Here is a 22,845-nt window from a genome sequence, read left to right as displayed (position 1 = left end):
AAGAAAAAAAAATAGTTCTCAGGAAGAAACAAAACAAATCTAGGATTTTTTTAATTCATCAAATTAACTGATTATAAAGCAATGGAGGAAATTCAATTAATATATTAAAGGTAAAATAAAACCGCTAGTTCAAAATGTCTAAAAGATGTGATAGCACCACTCAGTCTCCCCTCCGTCAACACTAAAAGGATTTGTTTTGAGACCCTGGTAGTTCACACAGGTTCTAAAATATCAAGCCTTAAGAAGTTCACCATAAATTCACGACGAGAAAATCAATGTGGTGTCTTAAAGACAAAACATGCCTGATTCAGCAAGTGGAGTTTTTTAAAAGAATAAACCTTCAAGAAAATTAAGGAAAGTAAGTGGCTGTCACCTCTACCTCCACGTCAAAAACTATTTAGGACTTTCAATCTCCTTGAACTGAAGGAAGATATGGATAAAGAAATTATTTCAAGACAGAAATAAACTGGAAACACACAGTGGGACTCCCAAAGATTTGAACCAGGAATCACTCCAAAATGTGAAAATTATTTAGAGGAAGTGCACAGACGAAATTTCCAGGGCTCCTCATGACACGAACCTCCCCCGAGCCACCGAACAGTGAGCAGAACGCACTGCAGAAGGTAGAGGCCAATCCGGGAAAGCGTCAGAATGGACACGGGGAAATACCATCCGAAGCGCTTGCGATGACGAGCTGGCAGGTATTCACCAAAAGACAGCAAGGAAGCTACATCTATTTCTAAGAGAAGGTAATTCGCGGTGCTGCCGCATTTAAAGGATCATAATGTGGGGAACCAGGCGATATCCTAGGAAGAAAACGCAAATTTCCTCCTCTCATCCACATTCGTGGCACATCCGCATGGAGAAGGGCAGGCGCTGTGGTCACTTTATCGCAAGAAAGGCAGAATAACAGATGATCCAGAAAATGAAGCTAAACTATCAAGCAGGGTCCAAGGAAACGCTTCTACTTTAGAAGAAACTACCTGCAGCAGGGCCCTTCTGGTGTAAGCACACACGTGTCATAAAATCCCAGAAGGATGTGGCCCCTCGAACTTGAGAAAGAGATGAATATAGAATGAATTAAAGAAGGCAATACTTCAATAGCAAGTGATAAATTAATGGGACGTGTTATTTCAAAAGCTGAAATTACAAACATCTTTGTAAAGGTGAATAAAAGAAGGAAGATCTGGAGTCCCCTTTGTGGCTCAGCGGCAACAACTGGAATCCATGAGGGCATGGGTTCGATCCCTGGACTCACCCAGGGGCTTAAGGATCTAGTGTTGCCGTGAGCTGTGGTGTAGGTCTAAGATGCGGCTCAGATCCCACGTTGCTATGGCTGTGTGGCCGGCAGCTACAGCTCCCATTGGATCCCTAGCCTGGGAACTTCACGTGCTGCAGGTGCAGTCCTAAAAAAGACCAAAAAAAAAAAGAAGAAGAAGAAGAAGGAAGATCTACTGTAGTTGTGTCAAGGAAAGGACAGCGTTGGGGTGGGTGGGACAGGGAGAAGCCAAAGAGACAAAACAGGAAAAGGAGTTTAAAAAGTGCAGTCCCAGGAGTTCCTGTCATGGCACAGTGGGTTAAGAACTAGACCTAGTGTCCGTGAGGATGCGGATTGCAGCCCTGGCCTCGCTCAGTGGGCTAAGGATCCAGCATTACTGCAAGCTGTGACACAGGTCACAGATGCGGCTCAGACCCCGTGTTGCTGTGGCTATGTAGGCTGACAGCTGCAGTTCTGATTCAACCCATACATAGCCTGGGAACTGCCATGTGCCTCAGGTGTGTCCCTAAAAAGAAAAAGTATGGTTCCAAAGGTACCACTGCAAAATTTACTCTTTATTTCACAGGAAATGATTCTTTATCAATATAAATTTTCCTAAATTGTAAATATAGAAATAAAAAGCACTGCTAAAAATATCTTCTTGGCATTTAAAATCAGTTACAACAGCCCTATATATTTGCTCTTAATATTTTTCAGAACATAGATTGTAAAAGTACAGTGCTATTTGAGTAACTTATTTAATACACAATCATAAATGTTTCTGTTTAATAATTAGCTTTAAAGTCTGCCTAATCTCTGGCCTCCCTAGAAGCTGCTTAAAAAAAGAAAAGAAAAAAAAGTGCAAAAACAGACAACCTGAAGAAAAAAGTAACTGGAAAAAAGCTGAATTGGAAACTAAAGGCTTCCACCCAGACAACGTAAACTCAGCTTGACAGAATTGTATCTGAAAAGAGGTTTCAAAGATTCAAATGTCTACCTCTCAGCTTCAGGAAAAGCTGCTGCATCTATTTTTATTCATATAAGCAAATAAGACCCACAGAGATTAAGCGACTTGCCCAACATCACACAACCAGGATGCAAGTTCCTTGCATCTTAATACAAAACTCCACTCACTCATGCACTTTCTGTAGTTTCCATGTTAAATTCAAGGTAGGTGATTTTAAGTTCATTTCTACATATTTATAAAGGAGTCATATTTCAAATGTTGTGATATTTTACCCTCGATGTTTTTAAATCAATGTAATAAATTGCAACACCACTAAAGCAAAATACTTGAGAACATAATTATTTTTAGGCTTATTTTGTGTTGCAAAACTTAGTATAAGTACTTGTACCTCAGAATAGTATCCTCAGTGATATGCCATCTCTCACTGTCACAGACTATGTACTAACGAAAATAGACATAAGCTCTTCTAACTGGTTAACATTTACATATCTTGATACAAAAAACAAACAGGGTTTTTGCCTTAATGCACTGCTTTCATTTTCTTACTTCAAAGGAAAAGAGAATGAGACGCCTTTTATCAGCAGGACCCTCTCTTTACCCTCCCTGCTGGCCCAACACAGACATGGCCAAGGCTGTGCTTCCCAAAGAGTGGAGCAGAAAGACAGCAGGAACAAGGGTGGGGAGTTAACTGAGGAGTGGAACAGGGTTAGAAGAGCCACTAACCCTAACCCTAACCCTAACCCTAACCCTAACCCTAACCCTAACCCTAACCCTAACCCTAACCCTAACCCTAACCCTAACCCTAACCCTAGCCCTAACCCTAACCCTAACCCTAACCCAACAGCAGACATAGCCAAGGCTGTGCTTCCCAAAGAGTGGAGCAGAAAGAGAGAAGGAACAAGGGTGGGGAGTTAACTGAGGAGTGACCCTAACCTTAACCCTAACCCTAAACCCTAACCCTAACTCTCTAGCAAAAGAATGTCCAAGCAGGCAGACACATTCCTTAACCGAATTAGTCTCTGGCTTTTCCTGGGAAGGCCATTGTAAAGCAATCTTCATCTCCAGGTATAAGGCCTCACCTCTCTGCATCACAACATAGATTATGGAACCATTCAGCATGCTTTCAATCATTGACAGCATAGGTTAAGGTATAAATTATATCCTAAGCAGTAATGGAAGGAAAATAAAGAATAGGAATGAGCAGAAGTCTAAATTAGAATGTTTAAGACCTTACCTTGAACTCCTTCCCCCAAGACTTACTATAAATAAAGGTAATTAATTACTCAGACAGAAAAGAGGACTGTGGAAAAGTACAGGAAAATAATACCTGACAGCCTCTCTTTTCAATTTCCATAATGCATTTCTGAATCAGGAGTGGTACCGGCAAGCCTATGTTTTCTTTCTCCACAACTTTTCGAATATCAACACCAAATATTACTGGTTCTCGATTTACATCTAGTCCATGAAGTGAATTCTCCCACTGTTCCAAAAGGGTCACTTTCACATAAATAAGACCTCTCGGTTCAAGTTTGACTGCCAGCTGATGCGTCTTTGTCACTCTGAACAAAGAGGGCAGCACAACGGTCCCGTGACAACACACGCGGTTCCTTCTCGGCGTGGGCTCCCAGCTGAACACCACTAACTTCAGATGCTGCGCATTCTCGATTTCGATGTTGAAAGTGTGATCCAGGTCTAAAAACGCTGTCCGACACGTGAGCAAAGCTGTCCTGGCTTTGTTTACCGAATCCACCTGAATCGCACAAAAGACATCTTTCGAATCCATCCGAGGTGGTTTTAAGTCCTCGGCCCCGTAGAAATGCACACTCATGAGCCCAGATATGTACTGGGGACACTTCGGTTGGTCGGAGAAGCTGTAATGCCTAAAAGCATCAATGTCTATTTCATTCTTGCTGCAAGTATTTGGGGTTACTTCTTTTCCTTTTGCAAACTTATTTTCAGATGCATGTTTGCTAGACTTAGCTATCAGCTCGGGTGAGTCGCCGTCACTGAGGTAACCCCCTTTGGAGGCAGACTTGGGGCTCACAGCGCTTTCCTGCCGGTGGCTGGGCTGAGCCGACACACTGGTGTCGAGATGGTACCGGCTTATCACATTCCTTTTAGCCGCAGTGCTTGTGGTCCCAGAAGGGGGGATAACGGCATGACCCATTTCCTGACAGTTCCACTTCGACAAGGAAGGAGGGCTCTCTGGACTAGGCACATAATTCAAGCTCCCTTTCACACTCAGTTTTCGGCTAAGTTCTGGCAACCTTTTCATTTTCATGGAAAGCTTCCTCACAGTTCGTGGAGATTTTATTTTATCGGGGAAAGACCAATTAACTGAACTACCTTTTTTCACGGGGCTAGGGCTTGGAGAAGATGGTTCTGAAACTCCCAGTTCAGTCTCATTTGCAGCAGCTAGGATCCCAGGACCTTGAAAAAGAAAGATATTATCAGGCGATTTTTTGGGGGGAGGGGGTCTTTTTTCCTTTTCTAGGGCCACTTCCCGCAGCATATGGAGGTTCCCAGGCTAGGGGTCTAATCCGAGCTGTAGCCACCGGCCTACACTACAGCCACAGCAACACAGGATCCAAGCCACATCTGCAACCCACACCACAGCTCATGACAACACCGGATCCTTAACCCACTGAGCAAGGCCAGGGATCGAACCCACAACCTCATGGTTCCCAGGCGGACTCGTTAACCACTGCACCACCATGGGAACTCCATAAGGCGATGTTTCAATTCCCACTTTTACTTTGTAAACCACCCACTTAAGCTCTCACGTGGACAGAGTCTCTCCCCTTGTCTCACCCAAATGGGGAGATTTGGTTGTAAGTCTAGGCGAGTGTCTACTACACACTCAAGCAGAACATAAAGCTCTACGACGCCTTGGAAAGAAGCATTTCCTTCTCCGCCTGCCTGTCTATTCTGAAGGCTGGAAGAGGGCACCACAGGTTCCTTTTAAATCCCTCCCACTGCAATACGCTTTAGTGAGTGTGTATCTGTAACACAACAGTGGATATCAGAGGAAACCAGGAAAGCTTCCTGCTTTAACATGCTCATTGTAACATATTAAAACATTTGTCGTGGAGTTCCCTTGTGGTGCAGCAGGTTAAGGACCTGGCATCATCATGGCAGTGGCCTTGGTCACTGCTGTGGTACAGGTTCTATCCCTGGCCTGGGAACTTGCACTCGCCACGGGCAAAGCCAAAAACAAAAAATAGAACCAAAAACAAAGAAACATTTAACGTATTTCCTATTTTAATGTTTACTTAGAAATTTTACCTTAGATCAGAATAATTCCTTTATATTTACAGTCCTCTAAAGATGAAATTTCATCACATAGCATTCTGGTTAAAAATGTTAAAAATCAGAGAATATAATTTTGACAACTAAGAGACGCTTTGTGTTCTAAAATTCTATTAGAATGTATCACCAAAGATCATATAGGATGAACTCCAGTTAACCGAGAATAACCGAATATTGAATATCATAAATCCAACTAAATAATTTTTAAAACTGTATAGATAGTTTCTTTCTTATATTATCTATATGAAATAATTCCCTAGAACTTCAAAAGCTAGATTGGGGCTTTTGAATTTTTTTGCAATTTTAATATAGTAAGTGAGAGTACAGAGATACAAATATGTTTTCTTATAACTTTTAGTTTTCATCAGGGTAAAGCATTAGTATGCTTTTGAATTTTACGTCACATAAAAATACCTTTATTTTTTCCTGAATGTCAAAATTATTCAGGTTTACATTAAAAAATTTTTTTTAATTCAAAAAAGTACAAATAAAGTAAATAATAACCCATACCACCAAGAGATCAACCATTGTAAAACCTCATTACCAGAGTTTAATCATGGTAAGTAATATTAAAAGCAGCTTCATATTGTTATTATTAGATTATTAAATTTAATTATTACTAAAAAGAACACCAGCCTACATTTGCTAAGCCGGACAAAGTATGAAAAATTAATTTAATACCTGGTAATGCACAGACCCTCATTTAACAACTCTCATAATAACCCTAAGAGGTAAGGTACCATTATCACCCCGTTTTCCATATAAGGAGCCTCAAGCACGAGCTGGTATGTCTAGGATCACAAACCGCTCAGTGGAAGAATCAAGACTCAACCCTAAACACAGGCTTTCACAGTCTCTGCTCTAAAATACTACACTTTCAGTCTCTCCATCATTTTTGTTTTTTGTTTTTTGTGGTTTTTTTTGGCCTTTTTAGGGCCGCACCCTTGGCTTGTGGAGGTTCCCAGGCCTGGGGTCTAATCGAAGCTGTAGCCGCCGACCTACACCACGGCCACAGCCACAGTCACGCAGGATCTGAGCTGAGTCTGCGACCTACACCACAGCTCACAGCAGCACCGGATCCTTAACCCACGGAGCAAGGCCAGGGATCAAACCCACGTCCTCATGGATACTAGTCGGGCTTGTTGACCACTAAACCACGACGGGAACTCCCTCTCCATCCTTTTAAACATTTTTCTGTCCATATATTTTAGAGCATATGTATGTATATATCAAATTGATTTTCAGAGACCTTTTCTCAACTATTATTAAGAAGTGAAAGTACTCCATTAACCTCAAGCTTTCAATTCCCCAGTTTAAAAAAAAAATGTAAGTTCCCATCATAGCTCAGCAGAAACAAATCTGACTAGCATCCATGAGGAGGCAAGTTCGATTCCCTGGCCTCACTCAGTGGGTTAAGGAGCCATCGTTGCCGTGAGCTGTGGTGTAGGTTGCAGACACCGACTCAGATCCTGCATTGCTGTGGCTGTGCTGTAGGCCGGCAGCTACAGCTCTGATTCGACCCCCAGCCTGGGAACCTCCATGTGCCGAGGGTGCAGCCCTAAAAAGACAAAACAAACAAACAACAATAAGAACAAAATCATACTGCAATGAAAAATAAATAACTCCTTTACAAAAGGAATGTACAGACTAATCTATGAACCTGCTCCTAGTAAGTCTTCAAAATAATAAAACAAAATTGAAAACAGCTTCTAAAAATCTAATGGTATATAAATTTAAACTGTGCCTTGAAAGAAACAGTGTACTATTATCCCAATTACTTAAAATTTAAATTAATTTTTCATACTTTATTCCTTATAAGAGCTCTACTACCCTAATAGGAGAGGCTTCTCTGTGTAATACATTTCATAATTAAATGAGTATTCACTTCAAAAATCATTAGATTAAACGACTTTTCTTTAAAGTATTACTATAATATTCTTCCTCCACCCTTCTTCATGTGTTCTATTGACAAAGTGTTTCTTTACAGAGAAAAGACTATTTTAAGTAGGCCTGCTGGGCTTTTCTGGTAAGCAAAGAATGAGCAATGGAGTGTTTGATAAGCCGGACAAGGCGTTTCCTTGTACTGTCAGTTGGAGTACAATTCTACTAGTTAACTGTACTAAAATATTCTACAATAATTAGAGTCCTGCTCTAGTCTATAGTCTACGTACTTTGCCACGGCCTAAAAAAGCTACCCAGTATAGGAGTTCCTGTTGTGGCTCAGCAGTAAAAGATCTGACTAGTATCCATGAGGAAGCAGGTTCCACCCCTGGCCTCACGCAGTGGGTTAATGAGGTGTGATGTAGGTCACAGACTCGGCTCCATCCTGCATTGCTGCTGTGGCTGTGGCACAGGCCAGTGGCTACAGCTCTGATTTGACCCCTAGCCTGGAAACCTCCACAGGTCACAGGTGCAGCCTGACGAGCTAAAAAGAAAAAAAAAGGCTAGGACATCATGGCACAGCAGAAATGAATCCGACTAGGAACAATGAGATTGAGAGTTCGATTCCTGGCCTCGCTCTGTGGGTTAAGGATCCGGCGTTGCCGTGAGCTGTGGTGTAGATCAAAGACGTGGCTTGGATCTGGTGTTGCTGTGGCTGTGGTGTAGGCCGGCAGCTGTAGTTCTGATTAGACCCCAGCCTGGGAACCTCCATGTGCCTCGGGTGCAGCCCTAAAAAAAAAAAAGGACAAAAGACAAAATAAATAAATAAAAAGCTACGCAGTATATGAAATTGCTCTAAATTTTATTAAATTATTAAGCAGTTAATCTAACATTCTGAGGTTTTTATACATTGTACATTAAATATTTCCTAGTGATGTCCTCACCTAATGATTAAAATGAAATACTGTATATTTTAGCAATTTCTACTGCAGACAAGATTGAATTTACTAAAACAAAAATGCTTTGTTTTTCTAAAATCCAAGAGCTGAAATATTACCAAATTCAACAATCGCTTAAAATTAAACCACAGTTATACTAACCAAGTCACAGATTAGCTGTAGCTTATAAGCGGAAAGTACAAAACCAAAAGTCTTTAAATATAATTTATGTACCGGGCTAGATCAACTGAAACTGGCACACTCCCTCAGCACCTAGAAGGGTAACTGGCCCATAGCAGAAACTCAGCGCTCATTGAATAAATGAATTAACCAATTGGTAGCTGCCTGTAAATTAGTAAGCCTCCTAGGAAATACAATATAGAAATTACCTCTAATAAATGTTACAGTTACCAGCTATAAAGACCCGATAAAGATACTGGTAATTGACCCTAATGAAGCAAAACAGGTCATGATAAAGATCCCGGCAATAGCAGTGGAAACTTCCTATTAACACCTGACAGTGGGGAGCCAGTAAAACAGAGTAGGGTACCTCAACCCGACGAAATACCATAAAAATTGGTACTAATAATGCTAATCTTTGGGTAACAATGCAAACTATAGGTAACAAGTGAAAAACAGCAAAACCAAAAACAGTCCACTAGGACAACAACCAGATAACAGAGATATATATAACACATCCAGACGTTAATAAGCCAAAAACCAGTCATAATTGTGTTCAAATGATCATAAGATTGTTATTCATACTCAAATACTTAAGCTTTCCTATTTCTTGTCTTTCTTTTCTTTTTTCGTCTTTTGTCTTTTTAGGGCCGCACCTGCAGCATATGGAGATTCCCAGGCTAGGGGTTGGATTGGAGCTGCAACTGCTGGCCTACACCACAGCAACTCGGGATCCGAGCCGTGTCTGCAACCTACATCCCAGCTCACTGGCAACGCTGGATCCTTAACCCACTGAGCAAGGCCAGGGATCAAACCCACACCCTCATGGTTCCTAGTTGGATTCATTTCCACTGCACCACGACGGGAACTCCAACCTTTCATATTTCTTGATCAAAAACTTATTCTGAAATTCAGTCATTCTTTTTGCCTATTTCCCAACAGATTTCTGCCAATGTTGCTAAAGAAAACTACCACTTTAGGTAATCTTTCCGATCAAACGACAACGAAAAAATGATAGGATGTAAATAAATTGTCTAAATATCTTCTTTGGTCAAACTAGGAAGGTGGTTATTATATTTTAATATGTTTAAGAGAAGGGTAACAGTAAGAAAGAGACGTAATTGACAGCCCTATCGTACTTTCGAGTTCGGATGGTTTGGTTTAGTTTTGGTTTTTGTTTTTGGGTTTTGGGGGTTTTTTTGCTTTTTAGGGCCATACCTGCAGCATATGGAAGTTCCCAGGCTAGGGGTCCAATTGGAACCACATCTGCTAGCCTATACCACAGCCACAGCAATGCCAGATCCTTAATCCACTGAGCAAGGCCAGGGATCAAACTCGCATCCTCATGGATCCCAGTTGGGTTTGTTACCCCGAGCCATGATAGGAACTCCACATTTTCATTTGTTTATCTGTTTTCCAGTAAGATGTGTCAGTTTTTCCTGATTCACGATTTGCCACAAACATGACAAGGCTGAAGACAGTAACTAAAGTGTGTACCGCTTTAAAGACCTGGCTTTCTGACCGGGCTCCCGTCCTCCTGCCCTCTGGCCTTTTCTGCACTGTTCCAGACCCGCCGCGCTGTCTGCTGGACTGCAAGCCTTCCTCGTCACTCGACCCCATCACAGCCCGCATCCAAACTGTCCGTGTGTGCAGTTATTCACTCCCACTCCCATCCAGTTTGCAAAGGAAACACACCTTCACTCTGGAAAGTCAGTCCACAGTTAGAAACGCACACCCCCACACCCCACACACACCTCTAATCCCAACATGATGGGGGGCCGGGGGGGGCAGGGGGGGTGACACACATTAGCGTTTCCAGAATAGCTTCTCATTGTTCTCACAAAATTGACGTCATACAATACACTGTGTTTTGTTCTGTTTTCGGTTTTTTTTTTTTTTTTTTTTTGTCTTTTTGCCATTTTTAGGGCCGCACCCACAGCATAGGAAGGTTCCCAGGCTAGGGGTCTAATTGGAGCTGTAGCCGCCAGCCTACACCAGAGCCACAGCAACGCAGGATCCGAGCTGTGTCTTCAACCTACACCACAGCTCACGGCAACGCCAGATCCATAACCCACTGAGCAAGGCTGGGGATCGAACCCGAAACCTCATGGTTCCTAGTCAGATTCGTTAACCACTGAGCTACAACAGGAGCTCCAATACACTCTGTTTTTAATTCACTTTTTCTTAACATTAACTCCTCCTCCTCGTTTCCCTAAGAAAAGAATCCAAATGCAAGTGGTTTATTTGCAAAGTACAAAAATATCAGCCAGGAAGCAAGGAAATTAAGGAGAAAATTCAAGGTGGATTATCAAGACTGCAACCATGGCAATGGGAGCTTAATCCCAGAGAAAGCTCTGCAGAACAATGTAGAATTACCCTGCCCAGGCAGGGGTAATTCGGCCTGCACCCATCCTCTAAGCACCCATGGAGGGCACCCCCAGACTGCCCTGTCGGGGCCCCCCGACACCTCAGGGGGGTCCTCAAGCAGAGATGCAGATACCAATGTTGGAAGGACACTGCCTCCATTTAGGTAAACATGAAAACCCATGGGATATGGGCAAGTACCGGCAGCAGCTGCCACACTCCACATCCCTGAATATTCTGGACTGTTTGAAATCTTATAAATTAAAATGACCTGATATAAAATAGAACTGCTTTCTGTTCAACATCAGGAGTTCCCGTTGTGGCGCAGTGGTTAACGAATCCGACTAGGAACCATGAGGTTGCGGGTTCGGTCCCTGCCCTTGCTCAGTGGGTTAACGATCCGGCGTTGCCGTGAGCTGTGGTGTAGGTTGCAGACGCGGCTCGGATCCCGAGTTCCTGTGGCTCTGGCGTAGGCTGGTGGCTAAAGCTCGGATTAGACCCCTAGCCTGGGAACCTCCATATGCCGCGGGAGCGGCCCAAAGAAATAGCAAAGAGACAAAAAGACAAAAAAAAAAAAAAAAAAAAAAAATTTCAGCATTTGCAACCAAAGTGGTGTACGCTCTGTTTCCTGGGTAGCTGGTACGGGACAAAATTTAAAAAGAAGCACATCAGAAGTTCCCGTAGTGGCACAGCAGAAACAAATCTGACTGGCATCCGTGAGGATGCAGTTTCGATCCCTGGCCTCTTTCAGTGGGTTAAGGATCCCGCGTTGCTGAGAGCTGTGGTGTAGGCCAGGGGCTACAGCTCCAATTGGACCCCTAGCCTGGGAGCCTCCATTTGCCACAGGTGTGACCCTAAAAAGATCAAAAAAACCCAGAGAAGCACGTCAGAAATCAAGGCAATCAAGGAAGAATAAAATCATTAAGTTGAACTATATGAAGCGCTGGGTGTTTCCTTTTCAGATCAGAAACCATCAAATATTGGCAATGTCATGCGGTTCAACCTCAATTTATCTAACTTTATTTTTTCTGGGTCCCTATCCATCGCAGCACCTGTTTGCAAGCTCTTCACTTCTGCGCCTCATTTCTTTTTCTCCTCTTCCTTTCCTTCGTTTCTGAGAAAATGCAGACACAAAAGTGAGAACTAATCACTACTATACACTGAATATTTTCATCTGTGGCCAGGCTAGGTGCGACTGAGTGAATGAAGCAAAACCAAGACCCACGAAAAGAAGACAGCTCTCCCGCTCTTTCAGCTAAGAGAAAAGGAATTACTATCTCAGAGGACAGACAAGCTAAAGGTTGCTGCAGGACCCCACAAAATCCTCACCCCTTATGAAATCAAGTCTGTGATAGGAATAATTAAACCACCATGTACATACACATGCTCATAAACCTTTTTGAGTTTTCTTCATTTTCATGAAGATAAACTCACTTCGTAAAGGAAAGGGAATAGCCACAAGAGACATCTATATTTAATTTAATTTAATTAATTAATTTATTTATTTTTTGTCTTTTTGCCTTTTCTTGAGCCGCTCCAGCGGCATATGGAGGTTCCCAGGCTAGGGGTCGAACTGGAGCTGTAGCCACCGCAGGCCTACACCAGAGCCACAGCCACAGCAACGCGGGATCCGAGCCGCATCTGCGACCTACACCACAGCTCACGCAACGCCAGATCCTTAACCCACTGAGCGAGGCCAGGGATCGAACCCGCAACCTCATGGTTCCTAGTCGGATTCGTTAACCACTGCGCCATGACGGGAACTCTTCCATATTTAATTTTAGATGCTGCCAAGAATTAAGAAAAGAAGGAAGACGAGGCGGATGGATGACCACCTTTACCTGCAAAAAGAGGTCTCGCCCCGGCGCTCTCCTCTTCCGCGAACCCTCCCTGTGTCTCGGGTCCACACATTTGCTTGCACCGCTGCACACACTCCGGGCAAGAGATGGAATCTGCGGGACTCGCTTCCTTGGACTGCGTGGTCTGCGAGGTCTGGACACTGTCTGCGGGATCAGAAGCGCTCACGTCCCCAGGGTGTGCTCTGTTTCCTTCAGGTCACTTCCGGATAATCCTCTCGAAGGGACCGCGGGAGGCCTCAGGAGGGCAGAGCCTGCCTCGCCGAAACTCAAGGACTGGGGCGCGGCAGAGTCCTCATCCTCAGGAATGGGGTTGTACCATATCTCTCCTTCATCATCCGCATCACTTCCTTCACTAAAGTCCAAGGAGCAGGTTCCTGACAATGACCAGTTTGGAGCCTTACACACCCCACGGGTGCACGAGTCTTCCGCCGCCCTGAGCAAAGGTCGTGAGCGCTGATGTTGCGGCGGAGAAGCAGGCGAGGCGGGGAGACGGCCTCTGTCTTGGGGTCTCGGGTCTTGGGGTCTCGGGCTGCTCTGATACAGCCAGTTGCGCTTCTTTGACACAGTGATGCTGCTGAGTGGCTCCTGACGCCGGAAGCCACTGTCACCACGCAGCTCCTCCAGTTCTCTTCTCTCCCCCGAAGATGCATAGACGTTTTCAAATAAATCTGTGTCAAAGGAAAAAAGAAAGCAGAATATAATGCCTGGCATACCAGGAATGACATGTCACTTGAGACCAGTATTTTCAAAAAGACAGAAAGAAAAGTAATCTGAATCACACTCAGAGACGACAACTGAGCAAGAAAAAAATTGGATTTTCTGCCTAAAAATGATTTCTATTATTTAGATATCAGACTGCTGGTGGAGGTATCATAAGAATTCCAAGAAAAAGGTTAAGCAGACCCTGAGACTGCCCTTATAAAGGCAGGACTGAAAAGGCTGTATCCTAAGCAAAACATGCTTTATAAAAAGCTTATATAAAATGCTTTGTGCCCAATATGCTGTTAATTAATTTTTAAGTAATTCTACACTCACTACTCAAGCACTTCGGAAAACAAGTAATATTACTACCTTTTCACACAAAGATTAACTTTGAATAAATCTTTCAAAATAACTGTGACTTACTTATTACTAAATGCCTTGCTGATTACTAAAATTTCAAAATAATATATATTTCCTAACCATACAGTGCAATAGCATCTTATACGGAGTTTAAGTTCTAAATATCCAGGGCAAAAACAACATAAAAATCCCTTAAAGTGGCCCTAAATTAGAACCAGTTATCCCGTCTCACACTAAGTACAACACAGCTTTTACTACTGGCAGGACAGCTCAAGAGCAAGAATACAAGAGCAGAGTTCCCGCTATGGCGCAGCGGGAGCGGCAGCCTCTTGGGAGCGCTGGGATGCAGGGTTGATGCCCAGCCGGGCACAGTGGGTTAAGGACCTGGTGTTGCCGTAAGCTGCGGCTTCTGGTGCAACCGTGGCAGGGATCTGATCCCTGGCCTGGGAACTCCATATGCCATGGGCGGCCAAAAAAACAAACCACAAGAATGAACAAAGTAGCCCCTGCCCTTAAGGAATCCATAGCCCCATGGAGACCATCAAGTACTTATATGGGTGTGTATTAACGTAATGTGGTAAGATTCTAAAACATGCATATGGCATTAATTCCACACAAAGGGGACGATTTCTTGCCTTTGCGAAGAACTGCATAAAGCCAGCTTCAGCGACAGTCAATAAGCTGAATACACACCATAATACTAATTCACGACACACAGATAATTAAAACCACATTTCTAGCTTTAAAATCATGCCAGGTTTGTAAATTACGGTCTATGTTACTAAACTGTGTATATGCTTGATTCACCTTAGTATTACAGCAAGTAAAACATAACAGTCAAATAAAAGAGAGTGACAAAAACACAGTAAACGCTGAGCAGCTTAATAAAAAGCAAAAATTATGTATAATCAAGGCTTTTAGTAACCTCCCTTCTACTGAAAAAAATTCTTTAAAATACATAAATTTGCTTTTTTTTTTTTTAACCCTAAACATTATCTAGTCAAGCAGATAAATTTAAAAAACAAAACCTTAAACTCAAAGTGGGTTTCGAGTTCAATTATCAGTTCCAGGGGCAGGAAGAGGAACAGACTAAGAATCAGAAGAGAAGAAATCACCCATGAACGTCTGCTGTGCTAGGTATTTCCTTACTCAAGAAGTATTTATTGAGTGCCTACTATGTGCCAGGAACAAGGGATAAAGCAGTAAGAGGGCCCTTAAGCACCTGTGAGCTCCACAACAATCCTGAGACAGGCATGATTAGTTCCATGAGCCTGAAACGTATGAGGAATACGGTCAAGGTGTTAGTCCTAGGATTCAAATTTAAGCCTATCCTTAAAGTCCATGCTCTTACCCATCTTCCCTACAGCACTTTACCCACTAAACGTGGGGAAGTAGGGTGACCTAAACATGACGATACCATCTACCTAGTTAATGCTATAGGGTGGCTGCCGGGATTAAGTAAGATCATGTACAAAATACCTTGAAAACTATACAGTACTATGGAGAAAGGCCAAGTCACATGCCCAAGATCACCTAGCTGGTAAACAGAAGAGGCAGCACCCAAAACAGGCGGCTCCACAATCTGCAGGGGTGCGCCTGGCCACTACTTAGGAGAAGCCACGTCCACGCGCCGGGATTTAATATGCATGCATGTAACAGATATGCAACAAATAGCTTGGACTGATTTAAGTAACGAAAACCTGAAGATTCAAGAGTCTTTCTTTGGTTCTGTCTCCCTTACACTTAAAATTAAGAACTGTCCTGGGCATGTCCAGAAAAGACAAGAATTCTAATTCTAAAAGGTAGAGGCACCCCAATGTTGATACAATAGCCAAGACATGGAAGCAACCTAAGTGTCCACTGACAACTGAATGGATAAAGGAGATGTATATATGCACAATGAAATACTACTCAGTCATAAAAAAAGAATGACATAATACCACTTGCAGCATTACTGGTCCTAGAGATAGATGGACCTGGAGATTATCATATAAATGAAGTCAGACAGACAGAAAAACAAATATATGATATCACTTATATATGGAATCTAAAAAATGATACAGGGAGTTCCCGTCGTGGCTCAGCAGAAACAAATCTGACTAGGATCCATGAGGACACAGGTTCAATCCCCAGCCTTGCTCAGTGGGTTAAGGATCCAGCGCTGCTATGAGCTGTGGTGTAGGTCACAGATGCAGCTTGGATCCTGCATTGCTGTGGCTGTGGTGTAGGCCGATGGCTACAGCTCTGATTGGACCCCTAGCCTGGGAATCTCCATATGCCACGGATGCAGCCCTCAAAAGGCAATAAATAAATAAATAAATAAATAAAATTAAAAAAAATTTAAATGATACAGGGAGTTCCCGTCGTGGCGCAGTGGTTAACGAATCCGACTAGGAACCATGAGGTTGCAGGTTCGGTCCCTGCCCTTGTTCAGTGGGTTAACGATCCGGCATTGCCATGAGCTGTGGTGTAGATTACAGACGCGGCTTGGCTTCCGCATTGCTGTGGCTCTGGCGTAGGCCGGTGGCTACAGCTCGATTCGACCCCTAGCCTGGGAACGTCCATATGCCGTGGGAGCGGCCCAAGAAATTGCAAAAAGACAAAAAAAAAAAAAAAAAATTTAAATGATACAAATGAATTTATTTACAAAACAGAAACAGACTCACATAGAAATTAACTTATTATCAAAGGGGGAAGAAGGGGGTGGAGGGATAAATTAAGAGTATGGGATTAACAGATACACACCACTACATATAAAACAGATAAACAACAGAGGCCTACTGTATAGCACAGGAACTATATTCAATCTCTTGTAATAACCTATAATGGAAAACAATCTGAAAAAGAACATATATATGCAAACACATGAATATATATCTGAATTACTTACTGTACTAATGCAACATTATAAAACAACTGCCTTTTATCTTTTTAAATTTTGTTTTGTTTTGTTGTTTTGGCGGCGCCCACGGCACGTGGAAACTCTTGAGCCAAGGATGAAACCTACGCCAGGGCAGCGACCTGAGCCACAGCAGTGACAACGCCAGATCCTTAACCCACTGCACCACAAGAGAACTCCCCATTACACTTGAATTTTTTAAAAATTAGGAACTGAAGATCGACACATACTCAAGGACCAACGGGACTTCAGAGTTTTTAGTGACCACAACCTTTCACCAAGGCACTACAGTCTAGATCTACTCCACACTCTAGCCCCAAACCCTTGTTATCTAACGGCATCTCAGACCTCACAGGATGTTACCTGTAGTTTAGTGTAGACACAGTTATACATTTAAAGTAAAAAAAAGTTTAAAATTATGCAACTCACAATGGATATGAGCCATATCTTATCTTTTTCTCAGTCGTCTCTCAAAACATCCAAAATTTTATGTGGACACATTATTTTGAGCCCTGTCAGAGTTTTTTTCAACAGACATTATAAATGAAATAAATATGCTTCTATTTTTACTACATTCCAAGGAACTGCAATGAGAAAAATAAAGCTACCATATCCCATATTTAAGCTGATGCATCTACTGATATAAGTGTATAAAGAGTTTTTAATACTAAAAGTCAAAATGACATAGTGAGACACAATGCAACTATTTTTCATGACAAACTTTTGAGATGAAACAGGCTGACTGCTATTGCTGAATACTTCAAAATACATGAGGCTGACGTTTAAATTTAGAGATAAATAAGTACATTATTACACTTTCCGATAAAAGCCAAATTTATTCAGCTATTGAAGCTGAAAATAAGCAACGCATTATTTAAGGCAGCAAGTTTTACCTGAGCAATTATTTACAAACGAAGCATTTCATTTTCATCTCAGTTAATTAAATGGATGCTTACGAGCGTAAGTTACGCAGAAATGGACATCTACTTGCTATCTTCCCTTCACCTTCCACTTAAGCCGAATTAACGTTACAGCTTCTTGGCCTAAATGTAAAAGTTACCTTTAGCTTCAAATTTTATATATAAATATAATACATATGTATATATAGACATTTATATACTTATACATTTAAAGAAGACACAAGTAAAAAAGATATAAAAATAAGTGTGCCAAGTTGCAAGGCAAAAAAGTCTATTTTCTTTCACAACTATACACACTAAGGTATAATTGCCAGATTCTAACTAACGTCTTTTTCCTTGAAAATCTGTAAGAGAATACGGAAGTGGCAATTAAAAGTTTTTCATTCAGAAAAATATTTAGCTAGTGGTGAGCTACTCAAGCCAATTTTGGGTTCTCAGCTATTATGTGTTTCATACTAAATCTAGATGACTTACCATTACTAAGAATTTACCTAGTGCCCCGGCTCAAAATCAACAGCAAACCTTCTGAGAGATTATGTATTTCAGCCCTCACTGGAAATGTACAGTATCTACAGACATCTTTTCATCATTTAAAAATTTCTGGAGTTCCCGTCATGGCGCAGTGGTTAACAAATCCGACTAGGAACCATGAGGTTGCGGGTTCGATCCCTGCCCTTGCTCCATGGGTTAACAATCGGGATCCGGCCTTGCCGAGAGCTGTGGTGTAGGTGGCAGACGCGGCTCAGATCCAGCGTTGCTGTGGCTCTGGTGTAGACTGGCGGCTACAGCTCCGACTCGACCCCTAGCCTGGGAACCTCCATATGCCGCGGGAGGGGCCCAAGAAATAGCAAAAAGACAAAAATAAATAAATAAATAAAAATTTCTACTGCAGAAACAAACTGTTGCTTTTGCTTACTTTTCTTTAAAAATCCTAAATAGAAGTATTCTTTTATGAACAATGCGTTTGAGCTTAAATAAATACCAGCATCCCTGTTTACAGAGTCAAGCTTGGCAGCCCAAACGAAATTACCAGCATAAACTTAAGCCTTGGGTTTATGAGTGTGTTTCTGCATATGTATTTATCTTTCCTAGATAAATCTAAATGAAAAGGGGGTACAATGAAAAGGAAAAAGGTGTTTTTCTATCTTTTATTTTTCCTTCCTTGTGACTAGCAATAAAAACCCTTAAGGAAAAAAGCTGTGTGATATCTCTGGGGTTGGGAAAGTAGAGAAATTTTGAGACCGTTTTCAGTTTCCTGAAAATAATGAGAAGAAACAAGAGGGAAGAAGCACAAAAGGAGAGATGAGTAGAATAAAGAGGTGCCCTGGGGTGGGGTCCCCTGAGCTCGGTGCCCACAGTTCCTGAAGGCAGCCCTGTCCACTTCAGGTCACCTCACTTTCCTCCCACAAGCCTAACGACCTGGGGCAAGGCTGTGTTTCCACAAAGCCTGCTTGCCTTTCTCTTGTCGACAGCTGAGTGTCAGCCCTGGACCAAATGGCTTTTGCCTTTTTTCATCTTCACAGCAACCTGAGGACTGAGGTTGTGCAGAGGTGAGTAACTTGTCCAAGGTCTTGAGCCTGGGAAGCGGTGGATTTGGTCAGAAACCCAGACTTGACTCTATTGGCCGCTGTGCCAGATGGGCTCCTCTCTTGCCGGTTCCCCAAACCCACTTTTATTGGTGCGATAAGACCAATACGGAGGGAACTGCTTAAAAACTGTCATCTAAGGGTTCCCGTCGTGGCGCAGTGGTTAACAAATCCGACTAGGAACCATGAGGTTGCGGGTTCGGTCCCTGCCCTTGTTCAGTGGGTTAACGATCCGGCGTTGCCGTGAGCTGTGGTGTAGGTCGCAGACGAGGCTTGGATCCCTCGTGGCTGTGACTCTGGCGTAGGCGGGTGGCTACAGCTCCGATTCAACCCCTAGCCTGAGAACCAACATATGCCGCGGGAGCGGCCCAAGAAATAGCAAAAAGACAAAAAAAAAAAAAAAAAAAAAACCAAAAACAAAACAAAACAAAAAAAAACTGTCATCTATAAGCAGTAAGTATAAATTGATACACATAAAACTGAAGCAGAAAAAGCTCAAGTGCTTTCCTCTAATAGGGGTTAGTTTAAGTAATGAGTCTCAGAACAAAGTAGGATGCTTTTTTCAAAACTTCTAAAAATGTACCAAGATAGATGATTAGGGGTACTGAGAATTCTAGCACCTTCCCACTCAAAGTGCACACCAAACAGCAGAATCCACACTGGGAATGTGTTAAAACGCAGAATCTCCAGGTCCCACCCCCACATATACTAAATATGCATTTTAACAAGATTTTCAGAAAATTCATATGCGCATTAAGTTTGAAAAGGTCTTCTCTATAACTGAACCATGCTTTGAGCGGCAAAGCTGAAAAACAGCCTTAGTGATTCTCAAAATATAAACAGCACTTAGAAATGCAGGACTTTCAAAAATCACCACAACACTCTTTTCTGCTGAATTTGTAATTCTCAATGTTTTCTTGCCACCAGCAATTCCAGTGTTCTCTGGCATTCTTCCCAAAACAAAAAACAAAAGCAAAAAACTGGATTTGCTTGCTCCTGGAGTCACAATGGCAGAATTTTTCACAGAGGGATTTAGAGCTAGGAGACAACAAATAATTATTTGCCTACAGCTACTAGTCTTGAGAGGGCTAATGCATAAAAGAATTTGTTGGAAAAATTCGTAAAGATAATGTAGCTCATAAAGTTAAGAAGTTGGAGCTACAAATACTTGAGAAAAGAGAATGGGGGGAACCTGCATTATCAGTGCCAACTTCACTTTAAGATTATGATGCCTAAGATCCTACTAGCTATTTAATTCTATTTTAAGGAACCTGTATAAAAATTTTGAACAAAATATCAACAATTTACATGCCCTAATTCTTTTTTCTTCCACAGATCACAGAGCAAGAAGAGTAGAATCAAAATAGGCTAATTATTTTTTAAAGCAGTAAACAAGCCAAAACAGCTCAACCTGGTGTTTTTTGATTTCTTTCTGAGCACTATATGTAAAAAAATAGTAAATTAAAACTTATTTATAAAGACTTAGAATGAAGTATACTTGCAAATAGATTAAAATTCCTTCATAACCTTAAGGGTTGCAAAAACTTGATATTTATTACGCGTAATGACTTTAGATTTCTTAAATAATCATCTCAATTTGCAACAAATTGGCCAGTCTGTGAGCACTACATACCCAACAGCATCAAATTGTTGGTAGTATCATACTATCAAAAGTTTTAGGAGTTCCCATCATGGCTCAGTGGAAATGAACCTGACTAGCATCCATGAGGACGCAGTTCCATCCCTGGCCTTGCTCAGTGGGTTGAGGATCTGGCGTTGCTGTGAGCTGTGGGGGAGGTCACAGATGTGGCTCGGATCTGGTATTACTACGGCTGTGGCGTAGGCCAGCGGCTACATCTCCAATTCGACCCCTAGCTGGGAACCTCTATATGCCCCCGGTGCAGCCCTGAAAAGGCAAAAAAATAAATAAATAAAAATAAAAAGTGTTAGTGTTTCTTAGTAGGGGCCAGAAATCAAAACAGAAAATCATTTTGGCTTCCATTTGACACGTGGTCTCAAAAATTGCCAAAATACTTGATTAAGTAACTCTATCCCATTATATAGTTTTTTCTGTGTTATAAATTCTAACTTTATTTTGAAAGAAAATATCCTCACAAATAAAATTATATAGAAAAATGTGATATAAGCCTTTTAGGCTATTTAACATCTTTATACAACCAAGGGTGTACTGCTTCATCTGGACTTGTCCAGGTAATTTTTTCAGAAAACGTGATTTAAAAGTAGAATCCAAGTAACACCAATTTGAACTAAACATTTAAAGGTAAAAATTTAAGATAGATACATCCATTGATTAAGTCTTTAACCTAAGATTCACCCATCTTCTTTGCAACTTTGGGGAAGTTATTTAACCCAATAAATCTTGTTAAAATTCCATCCATCTTCTCAACCCAAGCAATTTAATAGACTTAATGGGATCAAATCTCTAAAGAACTTCAGAGTCCTTTTGACCTTATATAAATAGGTCTTTTGAAGTCATAAAGGTCTGAGTTTGAATCCACATAATTGTCTGAATCTACTAGTACACAGGAATCTTACACTAGTTTAAGTGACCTTGGGAAAACTGCTTAATCTCTCCTTTCCTTTGTTGTTGTTGTTTAATAATAGATGTTATACCTGGCGGGACTAGGGTTGTTTTTTTTTTAATGAAGATTATTATAGGGGAGTTCCTCTTGTGGTTCGGTGGTCAACAAATCCGACTAGGAACCATGAGGTTGTGGGTTCAATCCCTGGCCTCACTCAGTGGGTTCAGGATCCGGTGTTGCTGTGAGCTGTGGTGTAGGTCACAGACGAGGCTTGGATCCCTCGTAGCTGTGGCTGTGGTGTAGGCGGGTGGCTACAGCTTCAATTAGACCCCTAGCTTGGGAACCTCCATATGCCGTGGGTGCCGCCCTAGAAAAGGCAAAAAGACAAAAAAAAAAAAAAAAGATTGTTACATGCAAACCCCATAAAGTATCCAGAATGGTTTTAATAAGTTCAGCTAACTTCATAAAAGCCAATTTAAAAAACTCTTCAAATCTATACTAGATACATAAATGCTGCACAAATTATTTTTATCTTTCCTAGAAGATAAATTGATGATTTGAAAGGAAATAACATCAGAGAAAATTCTTTCAACCAGAGATAATCTAAGCTTTTGTTTAGATTTCTTATAAAGTGTCTAAAATACTATCACATAGTAACTCCAATGTCATTGAATTCCTTTTAAAATTAGTTTCATTTAATTAGTTTCTCAATAAAAAACACAAAGAACTCATTACATTATGATTACTTTTAAAATAACTTACTAGAGTTTTTCTTTATGATTTTTATTTTTTCCATCACAGCTGGTTTACAGTGACTTTACTAGAGTTTTATACAGATTTTTGTTATGGCTGAAAAATGAACTGTCTTACAAAGAATTAACTGAACCAAAGTCAGTGGAGATAACGGCAGTAAAACGTAATAAATGATTACAAATACTTCACTATTGGTAATGCATCTTTTAACATGAGTTTAGCATAAAATACACCTCTCATCACAAAAATGTACATTCCACTATCCTTTTATTCAGATGATGTGGAATAAATTTGAAGGAATATTTTGACAGGAGTGGGTTAGAGAT

General features: G+C 41.5%; 1 protein-coding gene across 1 annotated transcript in view; it reads right to left on the bottom strand.

The window, feature by feature from the left end:
- The window catches only part of SYDE2 (synapse defective Rho GTPase homolog 2), a 47,403-nt gene that overhangs the window by 22,258 nt on the left and 2,300 nt on the right, over positions 1 to 22,845 (bottom strand). The window contains 3 exon segments of the mRNA XM_001928224.7: positions 3,553 to 4,655; positions 12,739 to 12,930; positions 12,933 to 13,424. Coding sequence (XP_001928259.4) covers positions 3,553 to 4,655; positions 12,739 to 12,930; positions 12,933 to 13,424 — 1,787 coding nt within the window.

Source organism: Sus scrofa, chromosome 4, assembly GCF_000003025.6.
Source record: "Sus scrofa isolate TJ Tabasco breed Duroc chromosome 4, Sscrofa11.1, whole genome shotgun sequence".
Classification (NCBI taxonomy): Eukaryota; Metazoa; Chordata; class Mammalia; order Artiodactyla; family Suidae; genus Sus; species Sus scrofa.
The sequence above is the reverse complement of the archived record's forward strand: the minus strand, read 5'-3'. Positions and strand labels throughout refer to the sequence as shown.